Source organism: Armigeres subalbatus, chromosome 2, assembly GCF_024139115.2.
Source record: "Armigeres subalbatus isolate Guangzhou_Male chromosome 2, GZ_Asu_2, whole genome shotgun sequence".
NCBI lineage: Eukaryota > Metazoa > Arthropoda > Insecta > Diptera > Culicidae > Armigeres > Armigeres subalbatus.
Window position 1 is genome coordinate 128,559,043 of NC_085140.1, and position 21,295 is coordinate 128,580,337.

At 38.0% G+C, this 21,295-nt stretch overlaps 1 protein-coding gene across 8 annotated transcripts in view; it reads left to right on the plus strand.

The window, feature by feature from the left end:
* Window positions 1–21,295, plus strand: part of LOC134210838 (filamin-B) — a 233,224-nt gene that overhangs the window by 180,417 nt on the left and 31,512 nt on the right. For 7 of the 8 annotated variants that reach the window (XM_062687171.1, XM_062687172.1, XM_062687173.1 and 4 more), the window contains one exon: window positions 4,390–4,538. In XM_062687171.1, coding sequence (XP_062543155.1) covers window positions 4,390–4,538 — 149 coding nt within the window. Of the gene's footprint in view, window positions 1–3,723; window positions 4,300–4,389; window positions 4,539–21,295 lie in introns of those variants that run through there. The other variant, XM_062687178.1, reaches the window with a different exon arrangement.

Consider the following 21,295-nt stretch of genomic DNA (forward strand, 5'->3'; position numbering starts at 1 on the left):
AAGGACTTTACATCTATAACATCTGAGAAATGTCGTCCGTTGACCAGCACGTGGTCTATCTGTGAGCAAAAGTCTCCACTACGTGCGAAGTAGGTACTGCTTATTGCCATCCCTCTAGAAGCAGCAAAGGTTAACAGGGCGAAATAATTTTTTATCTTCTGATCTGCGCATTTGCATCCCCGATGACAATCTTTACATCGTGTGTTGAGCACTCTCCGTAGGCCTTATCAATGCTCTCATAGAACTCATCCTTCACGTCATCAGGCTTATCGTTCGTTGGGGCATAGATGCTGATCAGGCTATAGTTGAAGAACTTGCCCTTCATGCAAATGCGGTAGTTTATCGGCTTCCACTGGATGACACGTTTCATCTGCTTCCCGATCACCATGAAGCCAACTCCTCGTTCTGTTCGGCCACCACCGCTATAGTAGATGTGGTACTTGAATGGAGTGTTCACTATGGGATCCACCGCCCGGAATTCATGTTCTCCTGTTCAGGGCCACCGTATTTCCTGGATTGCTGCCACACTCACGACGACGTGCTGCAGCTCACGAGCCAGGAGCCCAACACGTGCGGGTTCATTCAAAGTTCTCACGTTCCAAGATCCGACTTTCCAATCGTTGTCCTTTATTCATTGCCGGGTCTGTTGTCGTTAAATCAATCCGTTTGCTCTACTTTTGCCTTTCTTGGTAACTGTAGAATCTTCGGTAGGCTATTTTACCAGGGTACCTACATTGCGTTGAAGGGGCTGCCTTCTCGATGCTGACACGATGCAACATGGTGTGCACCGTTTAGTTTAGAGTCCCTCGCTGGAACTCGGACGATGTTCAGAACAGGAACATACGCTGTTGAGAGCCACTTCTAACATTGGGAATAGCCGCTCGATCAGATATGCACCTCCGGAGATGAGCAAATCCCCCCTTCCCAGTCAGCATACGATCATAATTCCCACCGAAATTGGTTACCCGATCTTCCCTAAGGTTGCTCGTATCCCGGCCGTGAAATAGGGTCTCTTTTTCCTTCAGGTACGCGAAGTACCAATGGTACGCTTTACTCAGCATTTGCCGTGCCTCAATGCAATCTACCTGATTGCAATAAAAATGTTGAATAATATGTTTAAAACTTCTGAACTAAAATGTAGAGTCTTGCTGATTCGTTGCAAGACGATTAGAAGCATCCTTCTACATTTATCGGAGGAGGAGCTTGAAGGCCTCCTTTCAAGAGGCTCGGTCGACTCCCTTCAAGAGGTTTGGAAGCCTTCTTTAAAAAGGTTCAAAAGCCTTCTTTCAAAAGACTTGGAAGACTCTTTTCAAAAGGTTCGGAATCCTCCTTTCAAGAGGCCTGGAAGCCTCCGTTCAAAAGGCCTGGAAGCCTTATCGGCCCGAAAGTCACCTCTCTGAAGCTTCCTTAAAAGATGCTTGGAAGCCTCTTTTCAAAAAGTTCGGAGCCTCATTTCAAGAGGCCCGGAAACTCGTTTCAAGAGGCTTGGAAGCGTACTTTCAAGAAGCTCGGAAGCCTTCTTTCAAGAGGCTCGGAAGCCTCCTTTCAAGTTGTTCGGAAGACTCCTGCCAAGATGCTCGAAAACTTAGTTTAAAGAGCCTTTTTCAAGAAGCTCGGAAGGCTCTTTTCAAGAGGCTCGAAAGTCTCCTTGTAAAAGGTTCGGAAGGCTACTTTCAACAGGATCGGAAGCCTCCTTTCAAGTGGTTCAGAAGCTTTCTTTTAATAGGCTCAGAAGCCTCCTTTCAAATGGTTCGGAAGGCTCCTTTCAAGATGCAAAGGAAGCCTTCTCTTAAGTGACTCGAAAGCCTCCATTCAGGAGACTCGGAAGCCTCTCTACTAAAAGGCTCTGAAGACTCTTTTCAAAAATCGCGGAAACCCACTTTCACGAGATTTGGAAGCTCCTTTTAGGATGTTTCAAGAGGCTCAGAAGTCTTCGATCGATGTGCTCGAAATTATTCTTTCAAGAGGCTTGGAAGCCTACTTTTAGAAGCCTCCCTTCAAGAGGCTCGGAAGTCTGTTTTCAAGAGACACAGAAGCCTCCAATAGACATGTTGTAAGAAGCTTGATGTATAAATTTAATGTGAATTGGAAAGTTGCAGTGAATATTGGAAATTTGTTTATGAAAAATTGTGCTATAAGTTTTAGTATTTTGTATTTTGAGGAAGCAACTCGGACCGTGAATGTCGTTTTCTGAACAAGTTTATATGGCCAAAAATGCTTTTTACCCCTTGTCACTTAGCGCTTCTCACTTTTTTCAGGGAGAAGTGAGAAATGGAAAATAAGGAGTAAGAAGTTAGAAGTGAGACTTCTCACTTCTTTCATTTTGCAATGAAAAGGGAGAAATGAAGAGTGAGAAGTAGAGAGTGAGACGTCTCACTTCTTATTTTTTACTTCTCATTTTCATTTCTCACTTCTCACTTCTCTTCTTCTTCTGCTCCTTTTTCTTATAATTATTATTACCATTACGTCCCCCGCTGGGATATTGATTCCTCTTAGCTTAGCGTTCATTCAGCACTTCCATAGTTATATACTGCGAGGTTTCTAATCCAAGTTACCACTTTTGCATTCTCATATCCTCTCCCTCCTTAGCCTAGCGGTAAGATGCGCGGCTATAAAGCAAGACCATGCTGAGGGTGGCTGGGTTCGATTCCCGGTGTCGGTCTAGGCAATTTTCGGATTGGAAATTGTCTCGACTTCCCATAAAAGTATCATCGTGTTAGTTTCATGATATACGAATGCAAAAATGGTAACTTGACTTAGAAACCTCGCGGTTAATAAATGTGGAAGTGCTGAATGAACACTAAGCAGCGAGGCGGCAATGTCTCCAAGAGGGATGTAATGGAGTAAGAAGAATGAATACGAAGAATGCGATAATATCAGTTAATTTATACTGAATATACATCTTGGCTCTTGTCGAAATTGATCTGACGTTGATATGATTGTAGTAGTGCGAACTGAAAGTTTATTGTCCTTTCTTTGCAATAGAGTACATACAGTTAATCATATCCCTGTACGTATTTCAATAATACTATATAGTATATACTGTTTTTTTTATTGTTATAGAAATAGGTACATGGTGGTGACGATCTTTCATAGTAAAATAAACTAATTTAAACACACTTTAGTGAGAATTTACCCGTTTTTATGATCTTTTTAGAACTCTCATCAAGTTTCCGGTGAGTGTTGCGATCAAAGTTTCTTGGTGGGGTCTAGGATGTTTTTGGATGGGAACATTTCTAACTCCGTAAGCATAACGTATACATTATGCTTTCCACATAATATAGATATTAAATTATTATTGCTATAGTCTATACTGTCAATGATCACATGTTTGTAACGTTTGTACTTTTGCTTATTTTGTAAATTGTCTGAAATTGTTAGTTTGCAACATTTTAGCAAGATAGTATTGCCTGTTTGCTTTCCTGGAAGTATTAAAATTTTTAAACAATTTTCAGACTTAAAATAAATAATTTCAAATGTTACAAATATGCTATCATAGCCAATATTGTAGGGACCTAGAGCCATTGACAAAGATGTAGATGTAGAAGATTCCTATCAAGTGCAATGCTCCACAGTTTTATCATTAGTTAGGTAAAGAACAATATTTTGTTTCCAAAGCGTTGGAAAAAAAAATCAGTACTGCCTTCCCTGTATGTTGCTTTGAATTTGTAATCCAATTCTGATCAATCCTCTTCAACTTTCTTATTTACATGTATATTTCAGGGCGACGTAGACTTTTGTACTAAGACCTAAGCTCGAACTAAGTTGTTGTTCATCGCCCCCTACTCTATCTACTAGGAAGATACGATAGATCGAAAGTTCAAGATCAACATTTTCTACATTAAATACAATTATTTCGTTATTAATTTATCTTTTAAAGTGTAGGAATGAAATAATCAAATGTTAATGGTTACCAACTTTACTAAAACGGCAACATAACCACTAACGAGTAGTCCTATTTCTCGATTTACAAACTACACCAACTCGACTAACGAGGTAACCAGTACCGTGAGACTAAATCTGCGAGCTACTGACCGCAACCGGTTGAGGTATTTAACCAAATGGGGCCATCGCATGAAACATGCAATAAATTAGTGAATAGAATACATATTAGACGCAATCTAACTCAAACGCTTCCGGATCCTATCCTTCGACTAACAGCATGACTACCACCCTGTTTCCTTCCTCCAAGTGCTTATTGAATGATTTGATTTACTTTTGTTTATAAAATATTATGTTTTGGATTGACTTTGTATTGAAAAATAAAACGAGTTCAAATAAACACCCAATTAAACAAGACTACAAAACGCTTTCCTTCTTGGACGACACCGTGTATCACTATACGATCACTTTATTTGGAACACATTTCATACCATGATCGCGTATTAGGACCATCGGGCCACTCGGTGCCAGCGCAAGTGCTACAGACGGCGGACGGTGTGTTCAAGGCGGAGTTCGTGCCGCGGGTGGTCGGCGAGCATCGGGTCAGCGTCACCGTGGAGGGTCAACCGACCGTCGGCAGTCCTTATTCGGCCAAGGTAAGATTTCGAATTGACTCTTTATGCTTTAAGAAATATTTCAGTAAGCAATTGAACAAATTTATAGCAAAGTCTGATTAAGTTCGGTTCAATTAGTTCTAATAGAAATGTCTATAAACATAATAGTGGAATGTTTATAAATTTATAAGTATCACATAAAATAGTACTTTAAAGTAAATTGCCTCGAACCCTACTCATTTTTGAAAATAATATATCAACTCAGACAAAGAGTAAAGGTATCTCTTCATTAGAATGATGATAGTAACAAAGTTAGAGATCTGTCACTCAGATAGAGAGATAAAGTTGTTTCCCACTCGTAGAAAATTGTTCTCAACTTTCACGAAATAAATCATATTTTCATTTAGGCAGTATTTTGTAATCGTACTTTGTACTAGTTGTTGAATAAATATCAAAAGTCGAGTCAGAATTGTAATTTTGAATAAGCAGAGAGTTTACGATTGTGATTTTTATATGTGTGCCAGGTGCGTCTCTGAGTGACATTAACTGTCTTCTTCTTGAATGATTTGAAAACTTCCTAGGGGAAAGAAAATTAGGAAATCTATATACATAAAAAGAATTTCAGTCTGTCTGTCTGACCATTATGAAATCGGACACTTTTGAACCGATCGGCGTGCAAATTAGTCTGTGGGGGTTTTGGTGCCGGGGACGTTTTTTTATGGTGACTGAGACCCCTATCCCTCTGCAAAGGGAGCCCCTATATGTAAATGAAACACATATTCTACATATCTCCAGAACTAATAAAACAAATGGCACCAAATGTGATATATGGAGGTTTTTGAAGACAAGAAATATTTCTATGGTGATTCGAAATTCCTCCCTTCTTTGGAAGGGGGCTAGGCTCCTTCACAAATGAAACGCAAATTTCTGCATAACTCAAGAGCTAATTCAAAGAAAACAAAGTTATGTCTTTTGCTCTGCGATTACATTTCGCCCTTCAGAATACTACATCGTCTCTTTCAAGGACTAGGTTTCTAACCGGCCAAATGGGATCAAAGCGCAGAGCAAACGTCAAAACAGTGTGAATTCGAAAAAAAAGCTATAACAGGGTGTCTACTCATCTGTGAAAACAAAATTCCCTGATTTTTCCAGGTTTTTTCCAGGTGTTTTACATTAATTTCCAGGTAAAAACAAACGTGGAATTTTCTCCATATATTCCATCGGAAAAAGTAAAACATCTGTATCTAGGTATCGGATTGACACACAAATAAGGTTAATACATTAAAACAAAGGAGTAAATTACCTTTGTACTTCAAAGAAAAAATATAAATGCAAATCATTTCCAATTTTCTTGGGACAATTCGCACTTTCTTCTTTATTCCTCTCGCCAAACGCTGCACACCTCCGGAGACGACTTCCTTGGCACATTTGTTCCATATTTTGGTCATCTGAGTCGCGTCCCGAGCTGTTTATCCACTTTTCTTAAGCTTCCGCTTCATTATTGCCCAAAATGTCTCGATGGGCCTAAACTGCGGGCAGTTGGGTGGATTATGTTTTTATTGTTGGAATCTGCGTTATTATTGCGGTACAACTGGACGACTTCCCGGCTGTAGTGGCAACTCGCCAAATCATCACGGGACCTTCATGGGCTTTCATGAAACTTAGTAGGGTGGGTGTACCAATTGTCGCCATACATAAGAACAACTGTTTTTAAAAAAAATAAGTAAAAGGCATGCGGGTCGACTTTATATATCAAGCGAAAGGTTTTACTTCCTGCTCCTTAGAACAGCTGTGAAAACCACAATAAAATTTGTTATTATCCTCAAAATTGATTAATCCATAATAGGAACGCATGCACCAGTTGTGGCACTATTCTTAATTTTGGTTCCTTATTTGGCAAATCCCATTGTTTTCTTATGGGACTGGCCAAATAGGGACCACTAGTGCGACAACTGGTGCAAAGGACGTCAAAAATTAAGCAAAATCAATTTTTACAATTATGCTTTGCTTGTTTTAGAGGAGATCAAAGGTTTTATCGTATCATATGAATATGCTTTATCGATATGAACTTGGTTTGCGGTGATTTGATTGGCCATTTGGCATATAAAGCACTAGTGCGACAACTGGTGCTATAGCCACAACTGGTACATCTAGCCTACGCGGTTTTCGTCACGAACACTTTGGTCTCTGCTCTACAGCTGCATATCCCTCGCCAAATCATCAGTTGTTTGGCAAATTTGTCCATAAAAGCAAACTTTTGGCCTATCCTAAATTTATTTTGACGTAGGTTCCACCGTCGATGAGCAGGAATATCAACGGGGGTGTGCAGATTTTTTTCTCCCCTGGAATAATTTTTGACTCGCTGCACGAAACACCATGAAATTTATACCACAGAAAGTGGGCGCCTAGGTGGACATACCGCTGTAAAATAATTCTTGCAGCGGTCACTTTCCGTGCCGCTGCAATACAATAAATTATTCCGGATTCTAACTGGACAGATAATACCTTCTTTATGTCGTGGGCTGTTTTTGGGGTATTTTATGCATAACATAATAACAACCTGATGCCATCCTCATACATTCAATTTTCTTTCTCAGCTTAAACACGATATTCATTACGATAAATATCTAATCGTAATCTGAATAGTCTATTAGGCTTATTGAAGCATATTTTGGCACTAGCCACTAGCCGCCACTAGTGTTCTATTACTGCTTTACTGTAAAAACCTTCGGAAAATGCTTCGGGTATTATTTTGAAATTCCTAGGGATTTTTTAGGAACTCATTCAGAAGAATCTTGAGGAAATTTAGCTTTTAAGATTTTTTTGAAAAATTCTTTGAGAATACCTTTAGAAACTCCTTTGAACAATCCATGCGGGATTCCTTCAGCTTTCTTCCTAGAATTACTTTAGAAAAAAAAACCTTCACAAATCACTTTACACTTTTTTTTTAAAATCCCTTCAAGTTACCTTTCGGGAATTTATTAATTTATTAGTATTTTTTAATATATTCGTAAAGAATTTCCGAAGGAATACTCAAAAGAATTTACAAAGAAATCCCTAATTGATTTCCCGAATAAATTCCTAGATATCACCAAGAAAATTCTCCAGGAATTCTTTTGAAGATGGCAAAACGTTTTTTGCGGAACAACGATCCATTAACGTTCACTACATTTTCAATAGATTTGATTGGTATTTTTATGATGATGATGATGATGATGGTCCCGCCACATACCCCTACAAAGGTTTGAGCTGGACGAGTTATCTTTAAGATAATTAAATAAGATCAATGTAATCGGTTTTGCAAACAAAGCAATTGTATATACAGATATGAAATCCAAAATAAAATTCCATACTGTACAGCAAAAATAAATTGGAAAAATGAACTAGAGAACTACACCTAGAATTTTCGTTATCAACGTATTCCAACAATTTTAATGATTTTTTTCATCTTTTGAAAGAATTTCACTCATGATCACCGGGTATTGAAATTTCCCTGATTATGTCAGGAATTCCCTGATAATTCCAGGTATTTTCCAGGTGGGGAGAAATTCCCTGATAATTCCAGGTTTTCCAGGTTTTTCCAGGTAGTAGACACCCTATATAACTCATTAATTTTGGGCTATTTCGGCGGGTCAGCTAGTAAAAATGCTGAATATTTAAAACCCTGCCTAGTGCCCTATTGGCAAATACAAAACATTTCGAATTAATTGCCTACGTTTAGGATATTCAGACCACTCTACACACAATGTATCTCAAAATAAATTGTTTATGACATTTTGTCCCAGCTGGTACTTTGGATGAGTGTGACTGCATAAGCAGAGAGGAATGATAACACACACCATTTACCTTCAGAGGAAGGTAGCGACCAGTATCCCATCCACACCTGTAGATTAAATCCGAAATGTATTTGCGGTAGCCACTTCCCTTAGATAAAATTCGAACCCATTCTGTACATGAAAATCGTGCGTTTGATTCCCATCAATGAGAAGTGGAATCTTCAATACGTTTTTCGAATTGAACTTTCACATGCTGTCACATCGAGTTTTCTAACACCATAATTAATATTGTCGATCATTTAATAATGTGAGTTCGATCATTTAGTAATCTGGATTTGATCATTTCATAGCTTATTATTAGTAGTTAAATGATTGAAATCGTGTTATCTTTTAGTATGAGTTACTGCAACTAACGCTTTAACTCCGTTGTTAGTGGAACTAAAACAACACTGTTAGGCAGAGTTGTAGAAAAGCCTTCGCACTAGAAGTCCATCATACAACACGTTTTGAAATTTATTCTCTGATCTATGTCCGGTGATAAAAACCCGGCAAATAGGCAATTAACTTTGATGAAACTGTTCTTCGTTACACCAAACTCGAGGTAGTCTTATCAATTCCTCAGCAAAAACGGCTTGTATGAAACAACAAGCAACTGTTTGGCAAAGCCCGTTTGATTTCTTCTCTCTAAAAAAAACTTATGAGATACACTTTGATCAAACACTTTTTCTTACACAAACTTGTATCGATGAATAATACCAGTAGTGAAGCAAGAGTTAGAAGAATTTCAGAGAATAAGGACGAAGATGAAGCCTGTTTTACCATTAAAAAAGTATGTGAAGTTGAAATATTCGGCTAACGATACGACCACAAAGCCCACAGAAACATTCCTCTGGCACGATGAGAGTTGTGGATTCGAATCCAATCGAAGCATTCGAGTTCTCTTCATCTACATTCCAACGATCATTGAATTGAACGTTGACCGTCACTGCTTAATATGGCGGGATTTTGTTTTGACTGTTTTATTTGCACTGTTCAGCGACTATTTTCACGATATATCCCCGTAAAACAAAGTTCCTCATATATAATTGAATTATAAACATCAAAATTGTGATATTGCCTCTATGATTTATTCCGATACGTTCGTGCATATTTTTTTCCTTTGTTTATCAAAGCTGACAAAATAAGCCATGTGATAGCATGTTATGACGTTTGGATCAGAATATATCTCGGCCGTTTCTCGATTTACTTTCAATTCTCTTGGACCATTCGATCAAGCAAGAGTCAACGCTTCCTAATGTATTAAAATAATGATTTATAATTCATTACTATTGATAATTTGCTAACTGTTTAGCAGTCGATTTCGATAAATCAACCAATCCTATAGGGGAAGTGCATCGGTTTTGGCCAACTTAGTGCCTAATTTGGCCAACCCTGAAGAATACTTATTTTTTCAAAATAATCGATCAGTTGAAAGCAGCGTTGAAGCGTGAGAGATATATCTCTTGTTGGAACTAATAAAACTCTTGTGAATTTGTTTATTTTTAGAGTTATTCGCAAAATTGGCCAAATTAGGAACATGGCCAAAACCGGTACAGTTCCCCTGAGTGCATCGCAAACATAGAAGTCAAATTAATGCTACAACAGGTATAGTTCTAATCCTCAGCGTTAAACCTTCAGTATCAGTTGCGTTCGTCGGCGGTGGCTGCTGCAGAAAATTTATTTGCAACGATGCCGACGCATACGGTCCAAGAGAGGGTTAAAACTGATGTTTTGAGAAGAGTGAGTATCAATGGACCTTTGCGTACAATCCAATTGGGCTGCGACTTTGAGTTCTTCACGTAGAGTTGCAATGTTCCGCTCATTCACCAAAAAATGATTACGCTGCAAAAAGCGATTAAATCTAATCAAAGCGTATTTTATGTTTACAAACGAATTTATTATACGTTTTTCTAAGCGAAGGAAAGTAATTCAATGCATTCAATAAGAGGAAATTGCCTATTTTCCGGCTAATGCTTATTAAGAATTAAAATTGATTACAACGTTCGAAAACAAACAAAGCAAGCGTATTCAGCATAATCAATGTAATATGATCTTCTTCTTCTTATTGGCATTACATCCCCACACCACAGTGCACTGGGACAGAACCGCCTCGCAGCTTAGTGTTCATTAAGCACTTCCACAGTTATTAACTGCAAGGTTTCTAAGCCAAGTTACCATTTTCGCATTCGTATATCATGAGGCTAGCACGATGATACTTCTATGCCCAGGGAAGTCGAGACAATTTTCAATCCGAAAATTGCCTAGACCGGCACCGGGAATCGAACCCAGCCTAGACCTGTGCGCCGCCGCGCCACGCCGCCGCCGCCGACACTTATTGACGTACGCCGACGCCGGTCGAGGTGTCGGCGGCGCGCCATACGCCGGTTGGCTCCACGCCGCCGAATTTCGTATTTCACGCCGATGTTTGGCCAACACAAAAATTACATTATGCAGTGCGTTTGCATCTGCCGACCCAAGGCAACCTATCAAGCATTAATTAAATAGTAATTATACCTTTAGCAGATTTGTTTACTTTTATCCCTGTCACTTTAACCCGCTTTGGCGTGTTAAATATTAGGTCATCCAAAAACTTCTTGGCTACAGATCTACAAATTAATGAGCGTGGCGATTAACTTCTAATCTCATATGTAACTTCATGTGGAATAACCTCATTCTGGTCGCATTGGGTGGTTCATCATCTTTTTAAAGGTTGGAATGTTACATATCTTAATTGGTCCAGTGCTTACACACTCAGTTTTTATTTATACAGCTCGGCAAATTCCACACAGCCGTTAGCCCAGCAAAATAAAAACTGATATCCCGGCAAAAATAACGTTTGTTAGCTGGTTTTCGGCAAATAATTTGCTGATTTTCAGCAATTTTTACAGAAATCTCGGCAAAAAACACGTTTGCTGGGGCTCGGCTGTACGAATCTCGGTAAAAGTTCAACAAATTGCTGAGATCCCGAAAAAAAATTAAGTGTGTACAAACGCGGCTACAAATCAACACCATAATGAATGTTGGATTTGGATTCCCAGTCTGATATGATTTTTTTAGCTTTTCTTGGCATAGAGTATCATTGTGTTAGCCTCATGATATGCGAATGCAAAACTGGCTTCTGGAGCTGGAGCACGTGACCCAACAAATTGAACATTTCCTGCACTCTTCCTTGCAATTGCTAGATTTGTTTAAAAAAATTGGTTTCGATTTATTTGGATAAACAATTCCCAAAGAAATTTCTTGGTTTTCTTGAAATAATTTCCAGGAAGTCCTGAAGGAATATCTGAAGAAAATTCTTAGAGCCTTGTGGAATTTCTGAATTTATCTCCGTTGTAATTTCTGGAGTATTTTCTGAAGGAATCTCTGGAGAAAATCATGAAGGAATTATACGATGAATGTCCAAAGAAATTGTTTAAGAAATTTAAGTATGTCAGTAATTCCTTTAGGAGGTCCTTTTAAAATTGGAAAGGAAATGGTGTTGGAAATTCCGAAGAAATTACTAGATTAATTTCCGAGGGAATGAAATGTCTTATGAAATACATGGAAAAATTCCAGTGCAATTGTTAAAATAATTTCCGAAGGAATTTTGTAGAAATTTTCAAATGTATGTTTGTATGTATGTGGTTATCCATCACCCTGGCTTGAGTCTTGCTCTGCATGCGGCTCCACCTAATAGTACAATCGAATTTAATTACCATTCTGCTTTCAATCAGTGTTGTCACTTATTTTTCGAACCTCACCTTCATTTTCAGGCGTAAAAATCTTTTTCACCTTCATTTGTGAGCAAAAAATCTTGAAAAAAATCTTTATGTACTTAAGGCTGAAGCGCATAACATCGTTCGTCATTTCGCCCGTAAAATTTGACATTTTCCCGTGTATAAACTGTCAAATTCGACGAGTTGATTAGCGAACTTGTCTTTGTGCTCCAGGCTTAAACTTGAATAGGTGCTTAATACCTGAAATATTCACTTTTTTTAAAATATACAAATGTTTTTAAATCTGTTGGGTTTTTTAGAAGCAGGTAGATATTTGTATTGAAAGTATATTTTGAAACGAGTTTCGAGGTATTTTTGTACCATCCCATTTATTGCAAATCAAGGTGATCAAAAGTTATAAACCTTTCAGGTTTGTAGTGTGAATATTTTGACTTTTTGCATTTTGAATTGAATTGCAACTTTAAAGCCATCTTGGCAACTCCTTTCTTTTTAACATAACATTTTTAACGCAAAATAGCATTAATCGTGCTGGTATACCGTATATATATTCAGTCGGTTACTAACCAAAGTTTTAATAAAGTTATTCGGCCAAAACAGCCTTTTGACAGGGGCCCACCTTATCCGTGCGGTAAGATGCGCGGCTACAAAGCAAGACCATGCTGAGAGTGGCTGGGTTCGATTTCCAGTGCCGGTCTAGTCAATTTTCGGATTGGAAATTGTCTCGACTTCCCTGGGCATAAAAGTATCATCGTGTTAGCCTCATGATATACGAATGCAGAAATGGTAACTTGGCTTAGAAACCTCGCAGTTAATAACTGTGGAAGTGCTTAATGAACAGCTGCGAGGCGGCAATGTCCCAGTGGGGGATGTAATGCCAACGAAGAAGAAGAAGAAGCCTTTTGACAGCTGCTGCCGAATGAGGGATGAGATAGAAATGTTGATGAACTTTCTTAATAATGGAAATACCAGCTTTCCTTCTCGCCGTTTACCGCCCAGCGATGTCTCGCAACTTTTCGTCGTATCGGCTTGCTCTTCGATCTGATTAGTTTTGCAAAGATTTGCACCCCTGAGCTCCCGCAAAAGTTTGGAATCTTCTTCAGGATCGAACTGAGACTGGTAATGTTCTCCAAATTCTTTGGATCGATGAGTCAAGCTGTCTTAAGAACGGGATCATTCAAGAGTTTGATTGTTTGCTTCACCAGGTCCACATAGAAATTACATGCGAGAGAATAGAAAGTTACCTTCAGCGGTTAATCAAGAGGTCCTGCCAGAATATCTGCCGCTAGCCCTACATAGGTCTTCATTTTCTCGTGAAGATGTTGTTCAAAGTTTTGTAAGCCATTTGTCTATGATATTTTTAAGAAATTCATCTTTCTAGATGTTGGAAAGGATAATCAGATAAAGCGGTTTAATTTCACTGTACATATTCGTATACTCAGGGCTTTCCGATTGGAAAATACGATTGACTTTTTTAACAAGCAGTAGGTCATCCCGAGTAGAAGAAAATAGCTGAATAATACCAAATGTTGATAAGATAGTAAAATGAGATATGAACATGATTGATATAAGAGATAAAAGATCAAACGACAATATCAATATTTTGCATGAAAATATCATGAGGAGATCAATTTATGCTATTTATAATAAGAGATCAGTATCATGTGCCATTAGTTTGTTCTTATCCATAGCATATCTTGATATTTAAATGATATTTCGGTGCAAATTTTTGATATTGTTGCCTGTTCTTTTATCTCTTATATCAATCAAGTCTATATCATGTTTTTTTATTCTGTTCATGACTTCTACCAGGGATGGGATCGTAGAGGTGACGACGGTGGCGCTGGGCAGTTCAATAATGGTCACAGTTCGAATAGAACGTAAAGCACATGATAAGCTTTGAAAAACGATCAACATTCCGTTTGACTACTGAGTCAAGCGATAGCCATCTGGTAGCTGACGGACCTTACTGAGTGAAAACTGTCTTATCGGTCATGATATCGGATTAAAGTATCGGTCAAAAATGAGAAAAAAACAGAACACTAAATTTAAAAATGCACAAAAATCTTGAAAAATCTTATTTCTTCAAAAAAATCTTTAATCTTTATATACAGATATCTTTATCAAAAAATATTAAAAAAGCTTTATAAATAAGATAAATCTTTATATATGGCAACACTGCTTTCAATGCACTTCTGTGTGAAGGGCAAGAAACGGAGGGGGCGGACCCGTAACCAGAGACACTTCCACATCCCGCGGGATAGAGAGAATCTCATTTCAGCAATGTAATTCAACAGACTAATAAATAGATTCACAATCCTTTTTGATCTTTCCGAGGGATGGCTTCTTTGAAGAAGGGCACGTCGAGTCCATTACAACTGTGGGGAAGTGTACCCATCTACATGAGTAGAAATTATTAAAAGTATTCCAAAAAGAATTTCTGAAGGAATTCTTTATGGAATGGTCAGTATGAATCTTATATGAATTTTTGAAGGAATTTCCAGAAGAATTCCTTAAGAAATTTCTTAAGGTCCTAAGAAGTTCCGAAGCAATTCCTAGGGGGAATTTAAAAGAAAATCCTGGTTTCATTTGTGGAGAGTTTTTAAAGGACTTCTTGAAGAAATTCTTGATCGGATTGCTGACAGAGTTTTTGAAGGTATTTTAGAATGAGTTTCTTGATGACTTACCGAATTGATTCCTGAATATTTTTCCTAGAGGATTACTTAAGGTATTTATGAAAAAAATCTGTAGAAATTTTCGAAGAAACTTGTGCAGGAAATTCCCAAAGAATTCTTGAGAATATCCGAATATCTGCAATCTCGATATTTTGGGTTTTTTCTTGGCATGTAGCCTTGATTCAAGAGCCAAAACTGAGTTTGTTTTACTACTGTCCGGACTTTCGAAGAAATTTCTGGAGAACTATAGGAATTTCTGTGTACATATCAATAGCTATTTGTTCGGAAAATCCATTAAACATTTCTTGGTAATTTACTTTCAGAATTCTTTCGGTTAGTTTTCATTCTTTATTATAGAGTTGATGTGATACTTTCGTGATACTTATATGACTGAAAAAGCCGATAATAGTCAAACAAAATTTATTATAGAGGTTTTCAGCCCTGGTTCACCTCTTTGAAATTTATTTAAAATTCTGTTAGAAAATCTTTTCAGGTTCTCTTACGGTTATTCCTTTAAGAATTGAGTCGGAAATTCATCTAGGAGGGAATTTTTTTCAGAAATTCGTCCTGGAGTTCCTTAGGAAAATCCTTCAATAAACTATACAAAATTCATACAAGCATAATTTTGGAAAAGAATCTTATTTGGAGGAATTTATAAAGGAATTTTCGAAGAAATTTCCAGAGGTATTTGAACGTTAAACTTATTTTCAATTAAAAAAACACTTAAACAAAGGTTCAAAAAATTAAAGGAATTTACAGCCCTCCTTAGCCGTGCGGTAAGACGCGCGGCTACAAAGCAAGACCATGCTGAGGGTGGCTGGGTTCGATTCCCGGTGCCGGTCTAGGCAATTTTCGGATTGGAAATTGTCTCGACTTCCCTGGGCATAAAAGTATCATCGTGCTAGCCTCATGATATACGAATGCAAAAATGGTAACCTGGCTTAGAAACCTCGCAGTTAATAACTGCGGAAGTGCTTAGCGAACACTAAGCTGCGAGGCGGCTCTGTCCCAGTGTGGGGATGTAATGCCAATAAGAAGAAGAAGAAGAAGAACAAACAAAATTTTAGAAGATTTCCCAGAAGAATGTCTGAAGATATTCTCGAAAGAATTCTTAAAGGAATTTTGAAAGAAATTTTCGAAGTTCTGGAGAAAGAAATTTCAGAAGGAAAATGATGGAAAATTTCGAAAGAATACCAAAAATATCTTCGTAGAGTTTCCGAAGAAATTCTTTAAGGAATTATTGGAAGAATTTCTATTAGAAATTCCTAAAAGAAATTTTTGACGGAATTAAAAAAAAACAAAATCAAATTCCGAAGGCTTTCTCCTGAAGGGATTTCCGGATTTATTCCTCAAACAGTGTCCGTAGGTATTCCGATGGAAATTCATGAAGGATTTTCCATGGGTATTTTCTAAAGAATTCTTAAAGGAATTTCCGAAGGAATTCCCATAAAAGTTTTCGAATGAATTTCCGAAGAAATTCCCAAAAGACTCCGTAAAGGAATTTCCGAAGCAATCCCTAAAGTAATTTCCAAGGAAATTCCTGAAGGAACTCTTGAAGAAATTTTGGAAAGTATTTCCGAAGCAATACCCAAATAAATTTTCAAAGGAATTCTTGGAGAAATTTCTGAAGGAATTCATAGGGTAATTCTAAATTAGTTCACCGAATTCCTTTTTCGAATTTTCTGAGGAATATCTTGAGGAATGTCCAAATGAATTTCTGGATTTATATCTGAAGTACATTATCTGGGAGTAGACGACTGAAGTTTAGCTATTAAGATTGATTTTTTCGGCGATAGCGGTCTTAATAAGTAGCAAATACTTTGTAACGTCGGATGTAGGAGCAACACAGTATTTGCTACTTATTAATACTGCTATCGCCGAAAAAATTCAATCTTAATATCTGAAGTATTTTACACTGAATTTATGTGCGTGATGCGGCAATATCCTAGTGGAGAATGTAATGTAAACTTTTGCTATGGAGATACAAGGTATAGCTATTAGCATGTTCACCCTATCAGTCTATCTGTAGCTAGCAATTGTACAAAAACCTAAAATACAATAAAAGCATGATAGGCCTTGCCGCGTGATTTTTTTTCTCAGCTTAAAATCATTCACGTCGCCGCCGCCGCCGCCGAACATTGCTTACGGCGTGACGTCGCCGACGCCGCCGGTGTAAAAATGGCCTTACGCCGCCGCCGATCACAAATACTTCGGCGCACAGGTCTAACCCAGCCACCCTCAGCATGGTCTTGCTTTGTAGTCGCGCGTCTTACCGCACGGCCCCTATGTAATATGATAATCTTGTTTTTACCTCACAACGATGTTGTTTCAAATGTTTTAAAACTTTTGCTTGAATGTAATCAACAATGTTACGTACATTTTGCAGGCCTGGTAGCGAGCCACTTTTTAGTGACTTGGTCACTTTTTTCGGGTCAGTCACTAAAAAGTCTCTTTTTTCGACCTCAAGTCACTAAAGTCACTTTTTCTCGGAAAAAGTCACTATTTTCAACTATTTTGAAACTATCGACTCGGTTTCATCTTCGCGGAATGAAAAAAAAAATTGAAAAGTTTGAAACTTTATTCATTGGAAGCTGCTTTATTCATGACGGACATGAAATGACGGATTAAAAAAAAATGCCACTTATTTTTTGACCCGAAAGCTGTTCGCAACTTCTTAGTCACTTCAAATGCGCTCTGAATCTCGGTGTTCTTGATAGATTTTTAACAGCGATTATCATTATATAATTTGAAACATGAGATTGTTTTTAAATAGAATGGAAAAATTTGAATCACTGCTTGATACTGCAAAGAACTTTGGAAATGGAACATTTTTAATGTAAGAGATCCCTCATAGAAAGATTTTTTTCATATTTTTTCCGTAAGGAGTTAAATGAATGGTCTCTCGACATCTGCTCAGATAAAAACTAAAAAAAAAAATCAAAATCTATTTTGATGGACATTCGAGACTGTATAAACGTTGGATATACCATCGAAAAAATTAAATATATGTCGAAAAATTATTCAAATAAATTTCTATCATAAAAAAGTGCCATTTTCAAACTCAAGCGAATAATTTCCGTTTTTGAAGTTCGAACCCATATTGAACATTATTGCTCCTTATTTTGTATGACTTGCCTCAAATTGTGTTTTTCCAGAAGTGAAAGAGCCGAAAATACAAAAATAAATATTAAAAAGAATAAAATAAAACAAACTCTTCAGATTTCATTTGTTATAAGCCAGTAATGTAATTGTCGCTGAAATGCAAAAAAAAACAAGCAACAAAAGAGAATAGCGATAAGTCTTTGTCCGTTCCATTTTATCTGCAACAAATATGGAGAAGTAATTGTTGTGAACTTTTCAAACTGCGATAACTTGCACAATTTAAAAGGAAAACACAAATTATGTCAACAGATTATGGTTATGTTCATGCCTAGACATTAATGACTGATACTTATTTAATCAAAAACATCATCGAAAACCGACTACTTCTCAATATGCGCGACAATCGATCATTGTCCTATTCTGGTGCAGTTTGGGACAAGTTTGTGAGTTGAGTTTGTCCCAACATTTACAAGAGAGGACAATGTTGTTTTTTTCCATTCCCTGGTCATAAAACGAACTATTCCATTTAATTCCATCACTTTGTAAACATTGATCAGTGTCTCATACTTGACTCGACTTTAGAGACTAAAGACGTCATTACTGTTGAGGTCGTAAACTTGTAAAGAATATGCAAAGTACTGCCCCATAAAAAATACTCCCGACTTTCCCCCCGACTAAATCGGTTCACGTCGGTACGATCGACCTATGCAGGACCCGACGAATTTATAGATTGTTTCACCGAGCCTTATGGGACTTTTACAGGGTAGGCAGCCGACGCGACGCCAAACGAAATCGGTAGACCAACATCGATAAAATCGAATGAATGATAGGTCAATTTCGTATTGAATGATGTGTGATGAAACCAGAGGAAATAGAATGATTAATCTAGTTATTAAAAATTATTATTGAGCAAATCAGATCTAATCTATAGATTGATCGGTGTGGAAAATATTGAAATCAGACGAAATAGGATGTTTAATCGATTTATTAAATTTCATTATGTAGCAGATTAGACTAAATCTACAGATTGATCGATGGGTAAAATAATAAAATTAGACGAAGTAGGGCGTTTAATCGATTCATTGAATTTTATTAGGAAGCAGTTCAGACTAAATCTATTGATTAATTGATGAGCAAAATAATTAAATCAGACCAAATAGGGTGTTAAATCGGTTTATTAAATATTATCATTGAGTGGATCTGACTAAATCTATAGATTGATCGGTGTGCAAAACAATGCAATCCGATCAAATAGGGTGTTTAATTGGGTGGCATGGGCGATTATTTGAGGAATGTCCATACTTCCGTAGATATTGGTGGGAACAGGGCCGGGTCCACAAACACTTTGTTATCAGTACATTCAAAGTTAATTGCCTATATGCCGGGTATTAAGCCACCCGGAGTGGAAATTAATTACTATGTCTGAAACTTGATTATGCATATGTACAACATGTGATAGATTTAGTTCGGAAAAGGTATTGGAGGGTAACCGCCCCTTCGGTGGGGTTTGATCCCACGACCCCAGTTCGCATGACAGGTGCTTTCCCTACTAAGCTACGAAGGACCTCCGTCGTCCACCGCAGCTTAGCGGGTACTGATGAAACCAAATTCCCAGCACCAGGTACCAGCCGATCTCTCGCAATACATGTTCAGAACTAACTCTCTCAAATGTATTTTTGTACACATCATGTCAACCAAGTAGGATGAGTATTTAGTATTGTCCGGCTCCTACACACTTGCTTCATCAGCAACGGCGCTCAATGAAGTAGGGTTGTGTGAGGTTGTGCCAGTTTGGTCGTCAGATCCCAACACGACCACACAAGCGAAGAGAGATCGCCACTCGAGATCAGTACATTCAAAGTTAATTGCCTATATGCCGGGTATTAAGCCACCCGGAGTGGAAATTAATTACTATGTCTGAAACTTGATTATGCATATGTACAACATGTGATAGATTTAGTTCGGAAAAGGTATTGAGGGTAACCGCCCTTCGGTGGGGTTTGATCCCACGACCCCAGTTCGCATGACAGGTGCTTTCCCTACTAAGCTACGAAGGACCTCCGTCGTCCACCTCAGCTTAGCGGGTACTGATGAAACCAAATTCCCAGCACCGTGTACCAGCCTATCTCTCGCAATACATGTTGAGAACTGACACTCTCAGAGGTAGTGTTATACACATCATGTCAACCAAGTAGGATGAGTATTTAGTATTGTCCGGCTCCTACACACTTGCTTCATCAGCAACGGCGCTCAATGAAGTAGGGTTGTGTGAGGTTGTGCCAGTTTGGTCGTCAGATCCCAACACGACCACACAAGCGAAGAGAGATCGCCACTCGAGATCAGTACATTCAAAGTTAATTGCCTATATGCCGGGTATTAAGCCACCCGGAGTGGAAATTAATTACTATGTCTGAAACTTGATTATGCATATGTACAACATGTGATAGATTTAGTTCGGAAAAGGTATTGGAGGGGGACCCCAGTTCGCATGACAGGTGCTTTCCCTACTAAGCTACGAAGGACCTCCGTCGTCCACCGCAGCTTAGCGGGTACTGATGAAACCAAATTCCCAGCACCAGGTACCAGCCGATCTCTCGCAATACATGTTCAGAACTAACTCTCTCAAATGTATTTTTGTACACATCATGTCAACCAAGTAGGATGAGTATTTAGTATTGTCCGGCTCCTACACACTTGCTTCATCAGCAACGGCGCTCAATGAAGTAGGGTTGTGTGAGGTTGTGCCAGTTTGGTCGTCAGATCCCAACACGACCACACAAGCGAAGAGAGATCGCCACTCGAGATCAGTACATTCAAAGTTAATTGCCTATATGCCGGGTATTAAGCCACCCGGAGTGGAAATTAATTACTTTGTTATCCTTTGGAATCGTCTCAAACTGCATAATTCTGCAAGAGAAAGAAAATACTGAATCTTTTGAGAAAGTGATTACTGTTCGGTTCTCAGTCTGGCCTAAGATAGTTTAACACCTCGAGAATTTAGTACGCCCCCATGTATCAACTTGATTGACAGCGTTTAACGTTTAACAACGTTTAAAATACATGGGATCAAAGTCCGACGGAAAATTTTACTAATATGTATGATGCTACCTTTATGAACTCAATCTTCATTCTATTTTGTGACAATTTGGAAAATAATCTTTAGTATTCACTTTTCAGATATTTGGATGTATTTTCTAGAGTGAGATGCACGAAATGATGGTACGGATAATCAAACATCCCAATATCCCGTTACAGGGAAAATTGTCATACTTTTCAGTTCTAAACTGTGACTGATCATCTGCAGCCTCAAACCAGGGGAAAATTTTTCTCCGGATTTTTCTCTCCATGTATTTTTATTAAAACAAAGAAAGTCAGTCTACTTAAGTTACCGGATCAAGCCGAAATAGTCACATTCTACTAGAGTGTCTAAAAAATCATTTCCAAACTTTATCGAATTTCCTCTGGGATCCAGTAATCTACACAACTGTTAAAAT